Source organism: Clarias gariepinus, chromosome 17, assembly GCF_024256425.1.
Source record: "Clarias gariepinus isolate MV-2021 ecotype Netherlands chromosome 17, CGAR_prim_01v2, whole genome shotgun sequence".
NCBI lineage: Eukaryota > Metazoa > Chordata > Actinopteri > Siluriformes > Clariidae > Clarias > Clarias gariepinus.
Window position 1 is genome coordinate 26,925,243 of NC_071116.1, and position 21,081 is coordinate 26,946,323.

Genomic DNA, 21,081 nt, shown 5'->3' on the forward strand with positions numbered 1-21,081 from the left:
GGACTATAAGCCGCGACTTTTGTTACACAATTTCAACCCTGCGGCTTATGCAGAGATGCGGCTAATGTATGCATTTTTTCTAACGGCCGCCAGGGGCCCTCGAGCAGAAAAGACATGTGTTGTCGAGGAAGACGCGAGTCACAACCGCTAAGAAACACCATAGAAGAAGAAATTTAACGTACGGTAACTTCGCGCGCTTTGTACATGAATAAAATTAGCATAAGCCTACCCTCATCATGGAAAATGCAAAAAGAAAAGCATATGACGCAGCTTTCAATTTAAAAGTAATCGAGTTGGCCGATAAAGAAGGAAACAGAGCTGCAGCACGTAAATTTCGCATAGATGAGTCGATGGTGAGACGCTGGAAAGGGCAGCGGGAAGAACTGGAGCAATGTAAAAAGTCGAAAAAAAAGAAAAGCTAAGTTATGTTATTAAAACATTGAAAACTCTTTTTGTGTACCGTCTTTCTTTGTAAATATCCCATGTTTCAATGTGGGCACATGCGGCTTATAGTCAGGTGCGGTTTATGTATGTACAAAATGGTTTTTCCTTTAAAATATGTACTAGATGCGGCTTATAGTCAGGTGTGGGTTATAGTCCGGAAATTACGGTAATCAAATAGCAGAAAGGTTTTGGCTGGCTAGCACTTAAAACATATTTAGAATGAGTACGAGAACACAGCAACAATAAAAACAACTAAATAATGTGGTGTGGTGATTTAACAAATTAATATACACTGCCTGGCCAAAAAACATTTTAGAAGAGTTAAATTATTGGGCTGCACCAAGCAAAGAAAACAACTAGATATTTTAAATGACTGGAACTGAGTTAAGTACCCTTAAACACATTATTAGAACCTGGAAGGATAGTGCTGAACTTAAATGCTTGGTGAAGTTGCATGGTTAAAAATTTACAATAAAACTAGAACTATGTTTAATAGTGAAAGTAAGTATTTCCATAAACAAACACAATGTGATGAGAACTCACAGGATTGGGTCTAAACAGCTGTGTGTTCATAAGAAAACCACTTGTTAGTGAGACTCATCAGAAAAAAGGCTTGAATTTGCTACAGAGCATAAAAATTGAGATATGAATGAGTCCAGACTGACCCTATTCCAGAGTGATGGGCGTATCAGGGTAAGAAGGGAAGCGCATGAAGCTTCATGCATAGTGTCCACTGTACAAGCCTCTGGAGACAGTGTTATGATCTGGGGTGCTTCAGTCACTCAGGTCTAGACCCAGTGACGTTATGGGGCAATAAAATGAAGTCAGCTGACGACCTGAATGTACGTCCTAAATGACCAGGTTATCACCTCTGTGAAGTTCTTCTTCCCTGATGACATGGCCATATTTCACATTTTTCACATATTTCATATTTAATTTTCAAAAAATATAAAATATATCCATGATTAGTAGAAAAAAAAGAAAATAGGGAAAAAATGTCACTGGATTTGATATTTGTGAAACTGAAAAACAATTATGCAGTAACAGAAAAGAATACTCATTTAATTAGAATTTCATTCAAAAATTCCGTACTGTAAAACAAATTTTCCCATTGAAAATAATGTAAATGCAGATAATTCGTTCCAGCCGCCCAAAAAATATTACAGATGTTAATAATTCCCAACACTATAATTAAATATGGTTTTTTTTTACATCAAAACATTTAGAAAAGACAGGAAAATGGAGGAAAAATTAGCTCTACTTAACCTTAATTTATGATTCCTCTTAGCACAGGTTGCTTTAAAAACCAAACTGAAAGTGGCTCGCTTTTCTTAAAATAAAATTTTATATATATATATACTTATTTCACTTGGTTTTCCACTAACGCATCAAGTTTTGAATGGCTCTTGGATGTCAATGAATTAATTCTACTTCACCTATTACAGCTTAACCATTAAAAGTTATACAGTTAATGGTTGTATGTTGTATGTGTTAATTATGCACTAGCAGTGCATTGACAGTAGTATACAATAAGTGAATATTACAATATACACATTTTCTAAATGTCTTCTATATACAAAATCTCTGCTTTGAAATACTCATATAAGATTAGGCTAAAGTTACATAATGTGTACAATCCCATTTAGACATTTCCAGAACATTTCAGGTTAATACAGGCAGCAGATTAGGACTACATAACTGATATGCTTTAATACTGACAGGAGATTCTGCTATGCTACAGTAGATTTTGGACTATTTTATAGGACAAACAGCAGTAGAATACCAGTTTAGGTTCATTGTGCTTCTAGGTGATGCTTTTCTTCACACTTCTAGTCCATGTATCTAGTCCAGCAGTTCTCACTGCTTGAGTTTGGGTCGTTGTTGTAGAAGACATAAGGTTCTGCTCATCTCTTTGCTCCACACAGACTGGGCCAGCTGGTCCATTTTTGATACTCCAAGCTGGAGCCATTGTGAAGGCGGCCTGGAGAAAAGAAAAATATCTTGATATGTAGTTGTAGGTGAACGTGTACTGCAGATTTCTATGACTGAAGCTAACCTGCTCTTGGTACTGACCTGATTTTCTGGTTCTGCTTGATGCTTTGTTGTGCCTCTTTCACTGCCACTGGAACGCCAGCCCCAGAACCAAATAATCTGGCCCAGCGCAGCGAAGGTTTCACCTCATCAGCTCTTGTTCTCTCTCCTTTTTCCACCAAAGTCTCATCATTTTGTACATGAGGAACAGTGTCAGAGCGATCTGCCTCCATTACACGTTCTGTAATGGGAGTCTGGCTAAGCCACCATCCGGCATGATTCTTTTTTAAACAATCTGATTTCAGCTCCAGCTCTCGCGTTGACGGTTTGGAAATCGAACCTGCACAGCTTTGGAGGATCTTGTTCATGTTAGTGCTACGGGTTTCTGTCTGGGATGAAATGCATGGGTCTTTTTTCGCCTTTAATTTAGATTTTTCCAGTTGTCCATCACTGTTCTGCCAGTTTATCGTCCTTAGGAATGAGTATCCAGACAGCGCGAAAAACCTTGAACGTTGGAAGGATGACTGGTTTTGCTGCGTTCTTCTCTGGAGCCTTGACTCGGAAAGCAAGTGGAGGTCAAAGGGCAACTCTGACAAGGGCTGCATCAGGAGGAGGAACTCCTGAAACAAAGATTTACACGACGGATCCTGGGACAAAGCCAGAAATGCCCAGGGGTGGTAATACTCCGCAATCACATCTAAGAGAAAATAATAAATGCAAAATTACACATTTGAAAGCTCTTTATTGTATACAGGACGGTGGAAAATCTTTAGCCTCCTTAATTTTTAATATTCAGTTTAATATGAATATTAAATATTCAATTTCACTTTTTCTCAAAACTACATTAAAAAAACAAAAAAGTTTAAAGCTTTGGAATCAAAATATAAAGAAATAAGATGACAATTAGCTTAAGACTTTTGCACAGTACTGTATATGCAGCTTGGTAATCTAAAGATCAAGTTGTAAACTCTTACCTTCACAGGTGTGCAAGTGGCAAAACCAAGACTCCAAAACAGACAAGCTGGGGAAACAATATTATTATTATTATTATTATTATTATTATTCCAGAACTATTTATTTCATTTGTATTAAAAGTTAGATATAAGTTATGTAGTTAGACTCACTTCAGTAGACCTAAGAAGAAGGCGTTAAGCCTCATACTGTGGTTGGTCAACATGGAGCACTTCTTAACAACTGAGACCAGACTGTGCAGCATGCGGGTGGACGGACCTGGAAAAATATACATCTTCTATATAAATAACAGAACGTTTTTTTTTTTTTTTTTTTTAGAACTCGCTTTTTCAATGATATCTTTACGTTTCATACATTGGAGGACTTAAATCCAGTCTCACATCTATGGAAACTTTGCCAGTTCTTAGGAATTTGCCTGAAGTTAAACTTGCACTATAGATCAAATAAAAATGTTGGATAAAAGGAAAGTTATAAGCAGTTTTGTGCCAGATTATAAACCACAAGTTTTGTTGGTGTACTGCACTTGCATCAATCTATGGGCGCGTCTTAAATCGAACGCTGGACAGAATTGAATGAAATTTTTGCAGTACTTAGATATCTCCCTGAAGTTTTGTGCACCATAACTAAAATCAAAATGTGGAGTAAAAACAATGTTATTAACAGTTTCTGTCAAATTTAATCATCTATTTTAAAAGATACTAATAAATTACTTGCTCAATGTAAACAAACCCCTGTACCAAGAGATATTAATTAGAAAAGCTTAATATTTTTTTACTAGGATTAGTTTATATTTTTACAGCTGAATTAACAGCGCTGAAGTGGTATAAGTGAATTTTAATGCACTGGAGTCGTTTTAAGACAAAACTTCATTTTTATCCAATCTACAGGTAATCCCCGACTTACAAATGGGTTCCTTTTCAGGAGCATGTTTTTAAGTTGGATTTGTTCTTAAGTCCGATGTGTGGTTCACTTTCCTATTACCGAACAGGAACTGTATTTGGCCGACGATGAAAGTACAACTTAGCGTGAACAGCGTACAAGGTGTGTGATGCTCTATAATAACTTAAATATTTCATAACTATGCATGCTCAGCTCTTTGCCGCTTTGAGATGGTTTTCTCTTTTATGTTTTAGATTTCTGCCTTTTATTTAAATGAATTACTTTTGTGAATAAGATATTTTTATTAATAAAAACAACGAAAAAGTAATGCTTTTTAAAGTGTATTTCATTTTTTGAAGGTGAATGTTCCTTCCATAAAATAACAGCATGCAAGACAGCTTTAAGACTGACTCATGTTCCCAGACCTGGCTGCGTCGCTGCCTCCACCACGCTCCATGGCTTATTACTCCGCTGTCCAACAATCAAATCCAGCTTGAAGGGCCTCAGTCCGTCCTGGAGAACGTCCCGGATAGCAGGGCAAAGCTGATCTAGGACCAGTTGGCTGATTCGGGGACACAGTAAGCTGTTTCCCAGTCTAAACTGTAATCAGATAACAACACAGACTATTACTGTATATAGAGTCATATGGAACTTTTCCTTTTATCATCATGTTTAATTAACTGCTAGACTGAGATGATAATTGGATGTTAGCAGGAACTCGTTTTGTATTGCTGTAACCTGTGTTAATTTAAATTCATGCTTGAGGTTTTGAGAGACTCTGCGGTGTTTAATCACTGTTCTGATGATACTACCTTCTCATTAGGGTCTGAGCTGGAGCTGAAGTGGGCTGTGATCAAATCCACTGCTGCGCTTAAAGATTTCAGCATGTCTAAAGGAGGGAAATCAAAGAGCGAGACAGAGTGAGAGGACTGTAATTTTGCTCAGAAGACTTTTACCTCTATGAAAAAATAGGTTACCTAATAATACATGAAATCTGTATGAAATTCTGTTTAATATTTAACATTTAATATTATTACTTATCTATATACAGTATAAGAGGCCTATATTTCCAACCGGGACTCGTGATGAAGCTTCTCATAAATTAAAGCATAAAAGTGATTGACATTTATGGAAGACTTCAAGCACAGTACGGTGATAGGACACATCCAGGAAGCTGAAGGGGAAAAGAGTCATAGAGTATTAGTGTGTCCGCTACTGTATATCTCACACACACACTTGCACATCATACATGGTGCATGAGACAGTCCAAGACAGGGTGAATTAAAAAGTAGGTCACAAGCACCTACAGGGAAGCGCAGACCAGAGACTGCAGAGAAATATGTGTCTGTGTATCTGTCAGGCAAAAAACTAGCTCAATAATATAACGCATCAGTGCAACAAAGGTAATTACAACAAAAAGCTCTCAGGTGCAATGGAATTAAATCTATGCTTTGATCTTAAACAGCACAGGGTTTAATTATATATGCAAACTGAATTAGTGTCAGTGTTCAATGATGGCCATTATGCAAGGAATTAAACACTTGAAGGTGAGTTGTTTTAGAAAAACCGTACACAATATCAATACTCAATAGTGTCATACTGATACCACATTTGATTCATTTCCTATAACAGTTCTTCCAAGAAAGTTTTACTCCATCCATATTAAGGCAATTTTCCAATTATTACAATTTTACTTCATTAACAACTGACATCTCCTTGATTTTCCATCCCATTATGCCCAATGGTGGTAACTTGGTGGAGCTGGGCCTTGAACCAATGACCTTCTGATCAGTAATTCAGACTGACCACTGCCTCTAATATACAAGCTACAATAACAAGTAAGCTAAACAAGCACTCTACCATTTTAACTAATTCCACTGGGGAGACTTAAACATTTGTGTAAAAAAAAAAAAGGAGTAGTCTGAACTATGTATCAAATGTTTATTTTGAACCATAATAACATTTATTCATTATTATTATTATTATTATTATTCTGTACAGGATGTTTAAAATTGCATACATTCTATGGATGTCAGCAGAGAAGAGATCACACGCCCATCAGGAAAGCAATGTTATCTCATCTCACCTTTCCTCTGCAGCAGATCAATAGAATGAAACGAAGTGGAGGGATCTGGTGATGAGCAGAACTCTTCAGGCGGTCTATCAGCCAGAGTGGATGAGTCACCATGCTGATGTTCTTTCCCCAAGTAGCCTGTACGTACATAGCAGGATACCTGAAATTACCATCGGCAATGTAGCTGAACTTGTTATAAACAAATCCAAAAAGATTGCATCTTTTAAAAAATGTAAATCAAATCATACAGAATATTGTTTTTGGTCCAAAACTGTAAATGGCAGCAGTGTTGAGCTCCTCAGTAGTGCGTACTTGATGAACAGCGTCTGAGTTGGATCGTCCAGCACCAGGAAGTGTATATGATGTGTCAGAGGTCAGGAATGTTACTGAGGTAGTGGCTGGAGACGAACTATAATAAGGATAAACTTTAAGTCTTAGTTCTGATTCTAGACATTTCTGAGGTGTCTGATGTGAGCTAGCTTGCTCAGGAAGGAAGTTTTGAAAATGTTCATTAGGAAAAGATTTGACAGAGGTTTTTTCCTGATTAGCCACATGTGGTGTAATGGATGGATTAATTTGCACCAAGCAGGTATTAGTGGTTCCTGTGGTGCTATCACACAGACTAGGTTCTATGGTCTTTGGACTTCTGTATTTAATGTCTGCATGACCCTGGAAGAAGAGTGGGCTTGGTGGAGCCCAATGGGGACGAATGTAAGGTTCAATCGGGGTTGGGGTACAGGTCGAACAGGTATCAGAGCATGAAGCGACCTTCAGATGAATAGAAGAATAGGCGTCCAAAGTTACGGGTGCTAAGTGGCTGGACAGGTCAGTTATTTTGGATGCACTATGTTTGTGGCTCATGTAATGGTCTATCAGGGAGCCTAGGGCTTTGCTGGATTGCTTTAATGATGGTGGTTCAAGGACAAAGGGTTGGATGGGTAGAGAGGTAGGTCTTTGTGGTTTAGTGTTGTGTGCCACGTCTAGGCTAGATTCAGGAACTCCTGCATAAGCAAAAAAAAAAAAAAAAAACAATAAAAAACTTTACATTATTAACTCTGTTTAAGTTTTAAAAAATAAATCAAGGATACTAGTCTTTATTAATCCTTGTTTGTTGGAAGCCCTTCTCCTGGTGTAGGAAAGTAAAGTATACTTTCCATTAATATGCATCCAAAAAGAGTCAGGTAATAGTTATATCAAGTGGTTCATTATTGTTAGGATCGATGGATTTGAAGCTTATTCTGGGTGCAAAGTGATACCATGCCACTGCATTACTTTCTGGCCTCCACTGGTATCCTATAGCTTTCTGCATCTGATCTAAAACACTGAAGATTGCCTACAAAGCCAAAAAAAACAACCTCTTTTCTGTTCTGGCACCTTGATGGTACAGTGTAATGAACCTTCTCTAGGTGTGTGACAGCTGAGTTTCTGGCAGTCTTCACATGATGTCTAAAGACCTACCTTTCTCTGAAGTACTTGAATTAACAAAAAAAGAGTATCTGGATGGATTTTCTGATGGAGACTTCAAAGCACTTCCGTAAGTTACTCTAAAAAAACATGTGCCATAGAAGTAACAGGGGTATCTCAGAACCAAACCCTGGAGCGTTAAGGTGGCAGGGCTACCCATTGCACCACTAACTGTCCTAATAAATCATTCAATACTTCAATTTAATAACAATTTTGGTGTGCTCACCCAGTGGAGGTATATCAGGAGTTTCAGAGTTTGTAGATCTTCCAGATTCTTTTTCAGTCCTGCTTGTAATAAAGTTTACTTTTTGTTCCAAAGCATCTTCAATTTGAAATGATGCAATGTCTTCCTTGCTGTTTTTCACCACTGATGGACTTTTTCCATTCTTCCTGTATCGTGCAAGCTCTGCAAATGTGATTTTATGCTGCTTCAGTGCATGCGAGGATGTACTTATCTGGCTTGGACAGCTCAGCACACGGTGCAGTCCTGCCTGTGTGGTAAATTCTAGACATGGTTTGTTGTTCCAGCTCTGAGATAGTCGTGTTACACTGATGTGCTTATGGCTATTGGTTTCTACATCTTTGCACTTGTCGTGATGTGATTTGGTGTGAGTTTTTCTTTTGTTTAGCCTCTTTGAAATTTTCCTGGTCCCCTTGCTTCTCTTCAGTTCTGTGTCCTCATCAGCCTGGGAAAGAAGAATATATATTTATACAAACTGGGACAACTTAAGACACTTGGGACCACTTTTAGAGAAAAATTAAAAAGACAGAAAATCAACACCTTTTACAATATTATTATTACTGTACCTGAATGTCCCTTTCGTGGGGTTTAACCTCGTCCCTGTATTCTGTCTCTGGTTTTTCGAAGAGAAAGTATTCTGTGGGTGGAGTCATGCTTCCATTGCTGTGAGCTTCTGAGCAGCTTGTTAAAGATGACCATGCAGGACTATTGGCAGACTGAGATGAGAGGTCACAGGTTACCAGCTTGTAATAATTGTTGGTGTAAGTGGTCAGCTGACCTTGACAAGGGCTGAGACCGGAAATCTCCTGAGATGATAAACCAGCTGGGTAACTGAGATGGCAGTCAGCTTGGTAGATGTTACAATTTGGATCAACTCCAGAACTAGACCAGCATGGATTCAGTTCTAAACCATCATCATGCTGCATGGACCCTGATGCTTGGGACTTCTTGGCAGGACTGTCCAGGTCATATGGCGTTGCAGGGACCGCATTATTAGTTTTGTTAAAAATAGCACTGAAATTTACCAGCACTCCATCTGAGCTGTTGCAAGAAGAATCACTGATATAATCAGTCTGGTTTTGATTCAAAGACTCACAATCGGAGATGGCATTAGTTATGTTTGGAACATACTGATCAGCCCAGTCGTGCTCCTCACAGTCCATGAAAATAGGTGTGTCTTCATTATCTCTGCAAAGTTGCAGACCTGAGTCTGATGGAATTTGTTCATCTGTCTGAAAACGCTCCAGAATTTTAATATTATGGTTGCATGCTGTGTTACTGCCATTGCCCTGCCTACAACGAAGTGACCAAGGATTTGTGGCATACCTCAGGTTCTTATCCTTGGTCCTGTTTAAATTTCCACGCTGACATATTGAGTATGCTTTCCAGTGCTTTTGCAGGTTGTTTGCATATGTATCACAATTCTCATCGGCCTCATTAACTTCTGACTTAAGAGCAAACAGTTCATGACGAAACAGAGTTGTTGAGTCATATCCTCTTGTGTTTCCAGAACACGGATCTGAGATTCCGGCTCTTTCCTTGACACTGGACTTGCCGGTATGACAGTGGAAGTCACCATTTAGTGTTTCATTTGGAAGGTGTTCCCTTTCAGGCAGTGAGATACTGTGAGTCAGACTTAAAGAGCAGGGCCGTCTTAGTCTCGATCCTGCGGTGAAATTATCACTGCCTACAGAATCAACATGAACAGGCATGTGGCGGACAATTATGGTCTCACCGGACCGTGAATCAGATGTAGCCATTTTTTGAAGGAACAGTCAGAAGTAAGTAGAAAGAGATCAGATAATGATGCCGTAACTTTACATCATGCTGCACCTCCAGGAATACCTAATAAACAATAATGGTATTAAATATGTCATTTGATATTATAGGAAGTCTAATTTGGTATTCTGCATACAAAGATTCCCTATACAAATAAAAAAAAGACATTGAATGATTCTGCTGCAACATTTTCACCTTAGATGCAATACAAAATGTTGGGTTTAAATCAGAGTAAAATTGACGATTGGATCAAATCTCATCTCGCCATTAAGCTCCATCCACAAACTGAGAGTCAACAACCCAAGGAGTCTCCGGCATAAACGCCAAACATTCCCCCCCATCACTCACACACCCATGCGCACAACTCTGAACACTCATATCGTATTGAAATGTTCACTTACCAAAAGAAAGCCATTAAAAACAAAGTGACAGCATGATTAGTTTCCATCAGACTTCCTTCTCTTTCTCACTCCCCCCACTCACTGTTCCTCTCTCCAGTCTCTGTTTCTCCACCCTCTCCCTCCCTCTCCGTCTCATTCTTAGCACAGTGGTTCTGCACCCTCCATACTCCTATGGCAACAGCGCCAGTGATGTCTCTAAAAGAGGCTCACTGATTTGCTGAGGCTCATGCAGAAGGCAGAGCTCCGTCGACTCTCGGCAGGGGGAACCGAAATGCTGACTCACACAGCCGTCATGTCACAGGACTCGGGACAGAAAACTCTGGATAGCTCTGTTCCAGGAAACACACTTAGATTTAGACTTTGATAATTAATAAAAACGACTGTTTCAGGCAGCATTCATTTTAATTCAAACGCCTTAGAGTACAGATTTATCAGTATGGAAGTGGGGAGGGCAAATCAGACAGAAATAACATTAAGAAATTGTATGTGATAATTACTGTGGGTTTATTAATCTTATTAAACTTAATAAATATGTTTAATTATCTGTCATGTTGTCTAATTACAGTAACATTCTACACATTAAAATATACCCTGAATATGTTTTTATATATTTCTTATTACAAGATTATTATAAATGAAATGTAAAATTAGTTTCCCCTTTTGTTAAAATATTCAGGAATAAATTTGCTTTGTTCTAGACATACTGTAAATGCTTCAAATCTTATATAGAACACAACTATATCAACCTTTAAAGGACTAAAAGATGCTTAATGATCATACAGTATATTTAGTTTGTCGTAATTCCTGTTATATTAGGAAATGCTAGAAAAACTTGACAGAATCCAAGATAAATTTACTCCTTAGAAATTTTTTTAGCAGTGCAATAGGTGCGCTTTAAGTGCAGGATACAAAGACAAGACCTACTGTACGAAGGGTGTTCAAGTCAAAAGTTGTCTATATATGATTTACTGTATAATCTATAAGAATTACTTCTTATAACTGATGCACTTATCCCACTTACACTAATGCTACACTAATGCACTTATCCCAGTATTTCACTAGTGCTTGGATACCATCTAGGAAGAACGTTTTCTCAGTTTATCGGCGTTCATGTCTGAAACGCTGGCCTGCCAGGAACTCCATTAATGGCCCAAACATGTGGAATTGATATGGAGCGAGGTCAGGACTGTACGTGGGATGTGGCAATAACTCCTGAAGTGTGCAAGTGGTGTTGGTGAATGATTACTTTATGAGTTCAGTTCCCATGGACAGATGCGTCTCTTCCGCAAGTTTGCAACAAGTTATACGTCGATTTTTAAGGATAAAGCATTCCACTATCATGAATGTTCATGGGAACGACTGCATTGGGCACCGAGCCACCTCGGTCCAGATCGTCATTCACAGAGGTACGGACTTCTTTTACTCGTTTGCATTTGCATCACTATACTGTCAATATCAATATCTAATAAGTCATTCATTTGGGGGAAAAAAAAGCATGAGGTTTAATCAAGCGTAAATCATTAAAAGAAGAATGTACCTCCGTGAATGATGATCCTGGCTGAGGCGGCCTGGAGCCCATGTAATGATTTTGTATTTGTAAACCATACACACAATAAAAAAAAAATTAATAAAGCAAACAATTTAAAAATGAAATCAAGTTTATTTATATGTAAACTTTTACACTTACAAAACCAAACAAAAAAAACTTAATTTCCTTTTTTGTTTTTACAGCATGGAATCAAATTATTTTTTTCCCCCTGATATCCAATTTACCTTTTTAAAAAATATTTATTTATACGCATTTATTTACTTTGCTGGTATCGACCCAAAGGAAGTCGATTAGCTTTAAACTTCCTAAGTTCTAAAAAATTTTATAACAAAACTAATAGAAAAGGCTTAAAATAGCAATCATAAACACATTTTTTTTTACTTATTAACTCAACATTAGAAAAATACGTCCAAACGAACACAGACTTTTTTCTGCCTAATTAAAGACTAAAACACAAATATGACAACCCTCACTGATGGTAATTAAAAAAAACAAAAAACATTCCACATAGGTGTAGTTTTATTTTATCTTATCAAATGTTCATAGCTGCAGAGATGGGGTGAGACTACGGGCCTTAAACGCCACAGGTTTTAACATTTCACCTGCCATAATCATACCTGAGACAGGACAATAGTGGTGGACAAAGAACATAAATCCTGCGCTTGAGTAAGTGTAGCGGAATCCTCTATAGAATTTTACTCAAGTGAAAGTAGAAATCCTGCATTTACATTTCTACTTGAGAAAAAATACAAAAGTACTAACCTAGAGATTTTCACTTTCCACCTCTGCAGGACACTAGCGCATCAACGTTAACCCAATAATCAAAAGGCAAGAATCAAAGGCTTGGTTCAACCATAAAAGAAACTTTGGTTATTAAATAAGTATTCAATACATTTTATGTCAAACATTTCTTTCTAAATACGATAAACAAATCCTGGATCAGCATCTGAATCAGCATTTGACTAAAAATGTAGAACGTTATATAAAATTAAAGATTTCATTTGCATATTTTTTTACAACATGGAGATGCTTAACTGGGGAATATTTATTTGTCTTGGTCCACTAATTGTGCTTGTGAAGCTTTTCTAAAATGCGTCTCTAAACCCGTGCGTACAATGCATTAGTTATCAAATTCACCCACACAAAAAAATGCAAACAGTACACCGTCAAAAGTTCAATTCCAGGTGTGTAGTGTACACTCAAATGATGCAAACCATGCACAGTTAACCTCAGACAGGAAGACCTGATGTAGTCTCATCAACAGTGAGATGCACACTGAATAGCAGCTATAACTCTTCTACTGTACAGTTGCATACACTCATAACTAGGTGGTGTTGCTGTGATTGAAATTGGAGACACATGACACCTTTGCTCACACCCAGAGGACATGGCCAGTTTTGCCCTTTTGGACTCCTGGATATTAATGGCTGTGATATTTTAGAGATCCCAACTGTTCTGTCGCACCGCTTGGAAGGCATTAGTCGCTGAAATTTAATAGCTTTATACCAGAGTTTGCCAAGTTGTGAAATTTCTCTCTGAATTAATTTTACAGCTTTAATTCACACCATCACAACACTTTTTTTTGGTCGCTCATTTCCCCTGAAACATCTTGAGAAGAGTTTTTATAAAGGCACAAAGGAACAACTGTTTTAAAATTTAAAGGCTTTTCTTTACTCTACAACAGTGTAGAAAGTAAAGTTCCTAGAAGTTGCCCTAACTAAAGGATGCAAAGATGCAAATTTTAATTTGTTTATAATGTGTTCAAGTCAAACCAGGACTTCTGGGTTGGGCAGTATGGAGTCATGCATTGTCCTGCAAAAACTAAACACTTTTGGTGATCAAACCAGGCCACGTTTGTTTTAAATGAATAAGCCATTAAAGGAGTTCCTGGGAGGCCAGTGTTTCAGATATGAAGCAGGCAGTCGGATCGTGGCCGCGGTATTCTGAGAAAACTTTTTATCTTGATGGTATCCAAGCGTTAGTGAAACACGGGTATTAGCATTAGTGTAACAAGGGATTGTATAGAGAAATAAAGGAGTTTTAACTCTCTGTTCTGCACAATCAGAAGTCCTGCTTTGACTTGAACATCTGTCATATGTAAAAACACATTGTTTCTAATAAATTGTCATAAGAAGTCATTATATATATTTAGTTTACACACCTGAAATAGATATTACGAATGTGCTCAGAGCGTACATCGCTTCTTTTCTTGTAAACGTTTAGACGTACAGCGAACTGTTCTGTTTCTTAACTATTTTTCGCGAATCTTTTTCAACAACCCAAAACAAACAGTTTGTGGGAGCGCCCCCTGGTGTTGGACGAGGTGTGTTAGGAGGGTGTGATGTTGCGATATGTTTGTGGAGAACTCTCCGCTACAGGGGACTCCGCTAAAGGGAAGAGCGCGGCACGGCTCTTCAAGGGCCGGCGCAGGAAACCGCCCGAGGTCACGAGGTCGCCGTAACCGCGGGCGTGCGAGAAAGCGTAACCGGAGCGACGGGTGCTGATGCGTCGCTTTGGGAACCGGCGAGTGGGAGGAGGAAGCACGGCTTTGTCTTGTTTGACTTTGTAGCGCACCTGAGGAGGAAGAGAGAGAGATAAAGATGGACTTCATATCTTTTGAATATGAATTCTAATTCATATTAAATATACATATGACATAAGAAACTTGACTTGAAGGTTAAATATTTAAGATACTTCAAAGTTACACCAATTCTGTGATCAGCAACCATTTACATGCTGTTTTGGAAGTTCTCAGATCATTACATCATGCTGGTGAAAGCTATGAAGGCTTAACCTCCTGGCAGAGGCAACCTGATTTTGGGCTAAAATATCTCTGTACTTGATTGAATTTATGACGCCATCGTGTGTGTGTGTGTGTGTGTGTGTGTGCGCGTGTCTGTACCTTGTCGTTGATGGTCGGGCGGAGCTGAATGAACAGGAATCGGAACGCCATTACGGGCAGCGTGCACAGGATGGTGGTGAGGAAGATGGTGAGCCAAACATTGGGCTGGTTCAGGGAATTCCTTGCAGTGCCTAAAACACAGCACACACACACACACACACACACACCATTATAAGTAAATCTAGTTTATTGTATAATGTACAATTTAAGTAACATTTTTTTCTATACACTTATGCTAACATTTCATTTTGCTCTTATGAACAGTTAACAATCATGAAGATGTGAACACACACACACACACACACACAATGTGAAGCGTTGCACTAGGTGACTTACCGATAAAAGGGAAGGATGAGGTGAAGATGAGGAACATGCCGTTGCTGTACATGGTGAAGGTGACGGCAAAGTACACAGACAGACTTCCCCAGAGGAAGAACTGATTCACCGCCGTCCAGTAGTACGTGTCCAAACCCAGCTTTAACACACACACACACACACACACACAAACGTTATTTTTATATATACACACACACACAACCGGATATGTTGAGATGCAACAATTCCACTTCAAGCACTCCGACACACGTCCTCGATCTCCTTGGCGAGTGTAAAAGTATTGGCACCCCTATATCTTGCGCGCCCAGTTTTTCACCATGTCAAGAATACAAACGAAACACATCGTACAGTAAAAACACACACACTGTGACTCTTTGGACGAGCAGTCCTACCCACTTTTAATGGATAAAGACACTCACATGCACGTTGACAGCAAAGAGCAGACAGGTCTGGGCGAGAAGAGCGAACGACTGGTAGTCGGCGATGTCTTTGCCGTCGTCTCGCACCGTGTCGTACATGGCGGCGTACGGCACGAAGAAGAGCACGAGAGAGCTGTAGCAGCTGTGGAGCAGGATCTTAAAAAACGCCTTCATACTGAAGTACATGTTCTGCTGCCCCGGTGCGTACAGCTGAGGATAGCGGAGGCTCCAGCGGTCGTTAACATCCTGAGAGTTACACATGAGTTATGCATCAAATCTAAATGTGATGAATTGCATAGTATTTGCAAAAAGGCCGCGACACAGCAGGGTAGTACAGTAGGGCCGTAAAACAGCACACAATTACAGTATTATTATAATAAGTTATTAAATAAAGAAGACAGCTGGTGGACGCACCTGATCGAAGAGGCTCATGCCGATGACGGGTAAGGCTGTGTACACCAGGTTATAAAGTGTAATAAACCACTCATCATACACCGTCTGGTTGAAGAAGACACACATCAAGCAACAACCGAACAAAAATTCACTCTGGAATAAGAGTGTTTTAATAAACAAGAACACGACACTATCTTACACACAGCCATACACTGAACGCTTTTCATCAGACAGATAGACAGACAGATGATTGGACAGATACGTAGAAAACAAGATGACTAGACAGACAGCTGAATTAATCCAGAGACAGGAAAGTAGACAGAAAACAAAACTAAACTAGACAGACAGACAGACAAAGGAACAAATATCCTGACAGACGACTCACCTGGGCAGAAAAGCCGCAGAAGAAGGCGTACCAGAAGTGCACGAAGGTGAAGCTGAAGTTCTTGTAAAAGAAGTAGCGCAGAAACTTGCACATTCGCAGATACGACCAGCGTCCATGGACCAGCAGGAGGCGCTGCAGGTACCGGAACTGAGCAAAAGAGAAATCACTGGACAGAACTGCCTGCATGCCCTCCTGCCCACTGATCCCCACGCCGATATGAGCCGCTGTCCCAGAGGAAGAGAGGACAGGGAGAGTGAGAGACAGACAGAGAGAAAGAGAGAGAGAGAGAGAGAGAGAGAGAGAGAGAGGGATCCAGAAAGTGAGACAGAGTGATGAGATGACTCTTTTTTGATTAATTAAATCTCTCCATCTCTTTCTGACACAACACGAGGCTCCACCCACCTTTGATCATGCTGACGTCGTTGGCTCCGTCTCCGATGGCCAGGGTCACGGCCTTCTTGTGCTTCTTGACCAGTTCCACCACCTGAGCTTTCTGCAGTGGGGTGACCCTGCAGCAGATCACTGCCTGACACATACACGCCGTGCGCAACAGCTCCACCTGCAGGTCCTTCTGCAAACCAAACGCCTGCAGAGAGACGAATACTGTACATCACTTCATCACTTCACATGCAACAATTTATTTCATTTACAAAAAGATAAAAGACATGATATACAGTGTGGTTAATTTCTAATAATAGATTATTAGGTTTCAATTCACATTAACCATTATTCAGTAAATACATTTATTTTTGACCTCCCCCCATCATCATCGACCAAAACACTCACCAGGCTGTGTCCATTTATGACAAGACCGTACTCTCCGTCCACCTTCTCATCCAGCACCACCTGACTCTTTTTACCCATAATCCCAGTCTTCAGGTAGGACGCCTCATCTGGGGAACCCGGAGACATCTTTTTCCTGGCATTCCTTAACATTTCATGAGATCATCATAGTGAGTATTTGAACTCAGGGGATGTTTAAACATAACCACAAGAAGCAGATTATGTGTACTGTACATTTGATGTGTTTCAATCATAAATGCATCATAAAATCAATTGTAACTACAAAAGGATAAAAAAACAACATCATGAAGATTTTTTCCTCCAAGATCACGACACCACATCTTCATTCATTATTTTCCTATAGCTGAACATCCTGACGTGTTTAATCCCTTATTAATAGGTTGTGATTTAAAAAAAATATTGAAGCAGAGGGACTCACACTAGCTCCTCCCGCACCTCCTCGAGCGTGTTAGCTGCGATGACGAACACCTCATTCATCTCCTCACGCAACATGTTGCAGGAGTATCCGATGTTCTCTGCCGTCTCTGCATGACATCACAGATGAAATGCAACTTCATTTTGCACAAAGCTTTTGGAAATCATGACACACTTACCTCAAAGCTCATTGGCTCTGAAAGTCTACTTTTTACTGAAAAAGTTAATATAAAAATGCAGATATAATAGACAGAAATGAAATTAAAGCCGCATTTTACGCCTCGTACTGGGGCATACGTACGCTCAGACTGTTTTTAATCTCTGTGACCTCCTTTTTATCAAATTTACCTAATTATTGTAAAAAATAAATAATGTAATGAAAATGAATGTTGGTTGTGAGCTTAGTCCTTTTCTACATGCCCCCCATCTAAGGTGACACCCTTCTCCAAATGATGGATGAGTTGGTGGAGATTGTCTTTAAAGAAGCTTTATTTTTGGCTCTTGAAAAGATCCACTTATCATTTTTAAAACTCCTGCCACAAAGTGTTTTTTTCAAGTGATTGATAGAAGGGGAAGATGTCACTTGGTGCGGGATCTGGGTTTCCGACTTTGGGGTCAAGTGTACCTGGTGTCTATAGTGTGAGATTGTATGAGTGTTTGGCGGTGGAGGTGCAGCACTAGTAAAGAGTCTGACCCTGCTTGTCTCCTGTTAGCACCCAGATCTTGATGTCAGCTTTAGAGAGCTGCTCGATGGTCTGAGGAACTCCATCCTGCAGTTTATCCTCCACTGCAGTCGCCCCGATCAACTACACACACACACACAGACACACACACAAACATATATTTTTTGTTATGTTGGTATTTTGTTTACAATGCATTACCAAATTGCAGTGTGTGTACACTGCAATTTGGTAATGCATTGTAAACAAAATACTAACATAACAAAATATATTTATTTCGTAAGACCTCAAACAATCTATGAGACAGTATAGATAATAATTCTATAAGAAGGTGTGGTCTTTTCCTCTGTCACAGCTAAAAAACTAAGTGTAGCCTATTTGTTCATCAGTTACAGTGAAGGAGGCGTGGCCTTGGTGTCTGGTGTGACCTCATAAAACTTCTTAACATGGCAAATGACATTTTATATAAAGACAAAATCACATTACAGAAACACTTAAATAAAAAAATACCATCAGGTCCTTCTCAATCTCCTCATATATAGCATCCAGTTTCTCCTCGCGGTCCTCCAGTGCAGTGCTGGCCTCGTGGTGGCGCTTTCTCCAAACGGCAAATTCAGTTTCATCCAAGTCCTTATAGGCTAGCACCAGAGTACGCAAACCTTCACCGGCATACTCCTACACACACATATGCAAGCAGACACACACACGCACACATGGGTGACTGTGAAAATGAGTGACTGAGTGATTTTAAGTTTTAGCTTAAGGGGATATTGCATACACACACTCTGACACCCTAACTTGTTCACACACTCACTCACATTGAGGTGCTGCGTCGTGGCATCCATTAGTTTGGAGCAGGACGGATGAAGTCTCTCATAGATGATGGTATCCGCCCCCTTACAGTACAGAGTGAGCCTTCCGCTTGGACTTTTCACTACACACACACACACACATGCAGTAGAATCTTTCTATCTTCCTATTTTATCTTATCTTTCCATTTTTAGGTCATACAGTATGTACTGTACGTCATACAGGTCACACAGTGATACCTCAGCATCCGTATGTAATCCATTCTTAAGACAAAAATTTAAGACAAAATCGTGGATTGCAAAAAGCATTTTCCCATAGAAAATAATATAAATACAATCTGTTGTACGGCCACCCAAAACATTACAAAAATTACCTATTTCCAACAATATAATCACATTTTTGCGCATAAAAACAATCAGAACATTTAGACAAGACATGTAAATAGAGTAAAATATTGCTACCGTCTTGCTACCATCCTTGGTAACTTTCTTGTGACTCATGGTGCTATGTCTTTACTAAATTTTGCACAAAATGCAAAAAAAAGAAAAATACGTAAACCTGCTTCATTTGGGTTTCCACTAACACAAACAAGTTTCGAACGGCTCTAGCAGGGTTCGATTCAGCTCGGTTCGTTCGCATGTATGGTGAAAGGATTTACTGTATGTGCTCTACTGTATATTACTGTATATGCAAAATTTCAGTTCTTAAGGTGGAAATTCATGATGCGGGGCGTTTATATGCCGAGGTACCACTGTATAAGCATTTAGTTGCATATCATACTGTATACGATTGTGTTTGTGACAAATAAAATTTGAATTACAAATTGAAACAGGTTTCAACGTCGATGGTGCAGATTTTTTGAAGAAAAAAAAAATAGATTTCTCATCTCTACAGGTAGTGTAGCTGAAGTGTGTTATATTGTGTAAATAAAACCTGCATTGCATGCTAATCAGTACAACAAGCCAAAGAAAAAAAAAAAGGTAATTGCACTTGGTTTATCAAATTGCAAACATTATCACATAACTTATGTTGAAAATGTCTTAAATTTTATCATTTAATAAACATCAGAAATACAGTCTCTTTAGTATCTGTTCTTTCTTCCTTCAGATAAACATGAGTCAGCAGTTTGGTAAAAGACACATGCTAATGCAGGTACAGTAGCATCCCGCACCTGCTGTAAATAACGTACAGTAATCCTTTCCTCACCGATTACAGACATCCTCTTGCGGACGTTGTTGAAGTCCAACACGGCCAGCAGCTGGTACGTGGTGTTGATCCCCATCTCCACCACTGAGATGGTTTCAGGGGTGCGAGTGCGAAACACGTAGCCAAAGTTCCTCGCAGCAGTCACCAGAGCTCCTTCATCAGGAGACTGAGCCTGGTAGTAAAGCTGACCTTGGGAGGAAAAAAAAATACAGAAAAATCACCTCTTTACGCGCACATAATTCACAAACACTACAATCTTTTACATACAACTTTATGCTTCGCTTCTTGTAGTTAGCCGTTGATGCTAGGTGTAATTTTATTCAAAGTAAGCTTTTTCTTTGCAATTTATCAAAACATCTAAGTTAAATGCAGATTTACAGTCATTCTGCTTTTAAATTTCCTGTATAAAGACATAACTAGTGCACATGCTAGCTAGCAAGCTAACTTAATTGGGAACTTAAGCCAGACAAAAAAACAAACAAACATAGTATCTAACCAAATGTTTATCGTGTTTTTTTTTACTTAAATTTATATTCATTTTGCACTATAGTGTTATTAATGACCACAGTGATGCGACATTTCTCAATATAGCAAAACCAATGTTTTAAGGGTTAAGTGCATGACTAGCTGAGCTGTGCACAAACTTTTTGTTTTCACCTGTACTGATTTTTCCAGGACTACATATCACATTGTCCAGGAAACATAATGTTCTGTCTTTCTCAGGGTTCACTCTATTGAGACTGTGTCTGTTCCCCGAGCTAAAAACAAATTTAGAAAGACTCAGAAAGTCTGTTTTAGTAATTTAATTAGCATAAAGACCACAAACTTGGATCAGACTGAATGCGCAGCCGGCACCTCTGATCTGAAGCTAGGACTGTTAAATATTAGATCTCTCGCA

General features: G+C 39.1%; 2 protein-coding genes across 3 annotated transcripts in view; both read right to left on the reverse strand.

Annotated features, from left to right (window-relative positions):
* Positions 1 to 1,936: 1,936 nt before the first annotated feature.
* Positions 1,937 to 10,351, reverse strand: LOC128505518 (AP-4 complex accessory subunit RUSC2). Of its 2 annotated transcripts, XM_053475994.1 has the most exons (11): positions 10,286 to 10,351; positions 8,672 to 9,950; positions 8,091 to 8,550; positions 6,649 to 7,401; positions 6,413 to 6,538; positions 5,139 to 5,215; positions 4,752 to 4,926; positions 3,600 to 3,705; positions 3,450 to 3,496; positions 2,518 to 3,172; positions 1,937 to 2,425 (listed from the first exon to the last, which is right to left on the reverse strand). In XM_053475994.1, exons 2-11 carry the CDS (start codon positions 9,863 to 9,865, stop codon positions 2,302 to 2,304), a joined length of 3,717 nt encoding a protein of 1,238 aa, XP_053331969.1. In that variant the 5' UTR covers positions 9,866 to 9,950; positions 10,286 to 10,351; the 3' UTR covers positions 1,937 to 2,301. The 2 variants fall into 2 exon arrangements, with proteins under 2 accessions (XP_053331969.1, XP_053331970.1); XM_053475995.1 differs by lacking the exon at positions 10,286 to 10,351 and having other exon boundaries at positions 8,672 to 9,975.
* A 1,923-nt stretch (positions 10,352 to 12,274) lies between these two features.
* Positions 12,275 to 21,081, reverse strand: part of atp8b5b (ATPase phospholipid transporting 8B5b) — a 29,162-nt gene continuing 20,355 nt past the window's right edge. The window contains exons 16-28 of the mRNA XM_053476311.1: positions 20,184 to 20,372; positions 18,986 to 19,101; positions 18,678 to 18,842; positions 18,182 to 18,293; positions 17,492 to 17,597; positions 17,056 to 17,197; positions 16,672 to 16,855; positions 16,270 to 16,493; positions 15,906 to 15,989; positions 15,492 to 15,737; positions 15,073 to 15,211; positions 14,737 to 14,867; positions 12,275 to 14,408 (exon numbers count right to left, since the gene is read on the reverse strand). Of these exons, the coding sequence (XP_053332286.1) occupies positions 14,163 to 14,408; positions 14,737 to 14,867; positions 15,073 to 15,211; positions 15,492 to 15,737; positions 15,906 to 15,989; positions 16,270 to 16,493; positions 16,672 to 16,855; positions 17,056 to 17,197; positions 17,492 to 17,597; positions 18,182 to 18,293; positions 18,678 to 18,842; positions 18,986 to 19,101; positions 20,184 to 20,372 (2,084 nt within the window). The 3' untranslated portion in view covers positions 12,275 to 14,162. The remainder of the gene's footprint in view (positions 14,409 to 14,736; positions 14,868 to 15,072; positions 15,212 to 15,491; positions 15,738 to 15,905; positions 15,990 to 16,269; positions 16,494 to 16,671; positions 16,856 to 17,055; positions 17,198 to 17,491; positions 17,598 to 18,181; positions 18,294 to 18,677; positions 18,843 to 18,985; positions 19,102 to 20,183; positions 20,373 to 21,081) is intronic.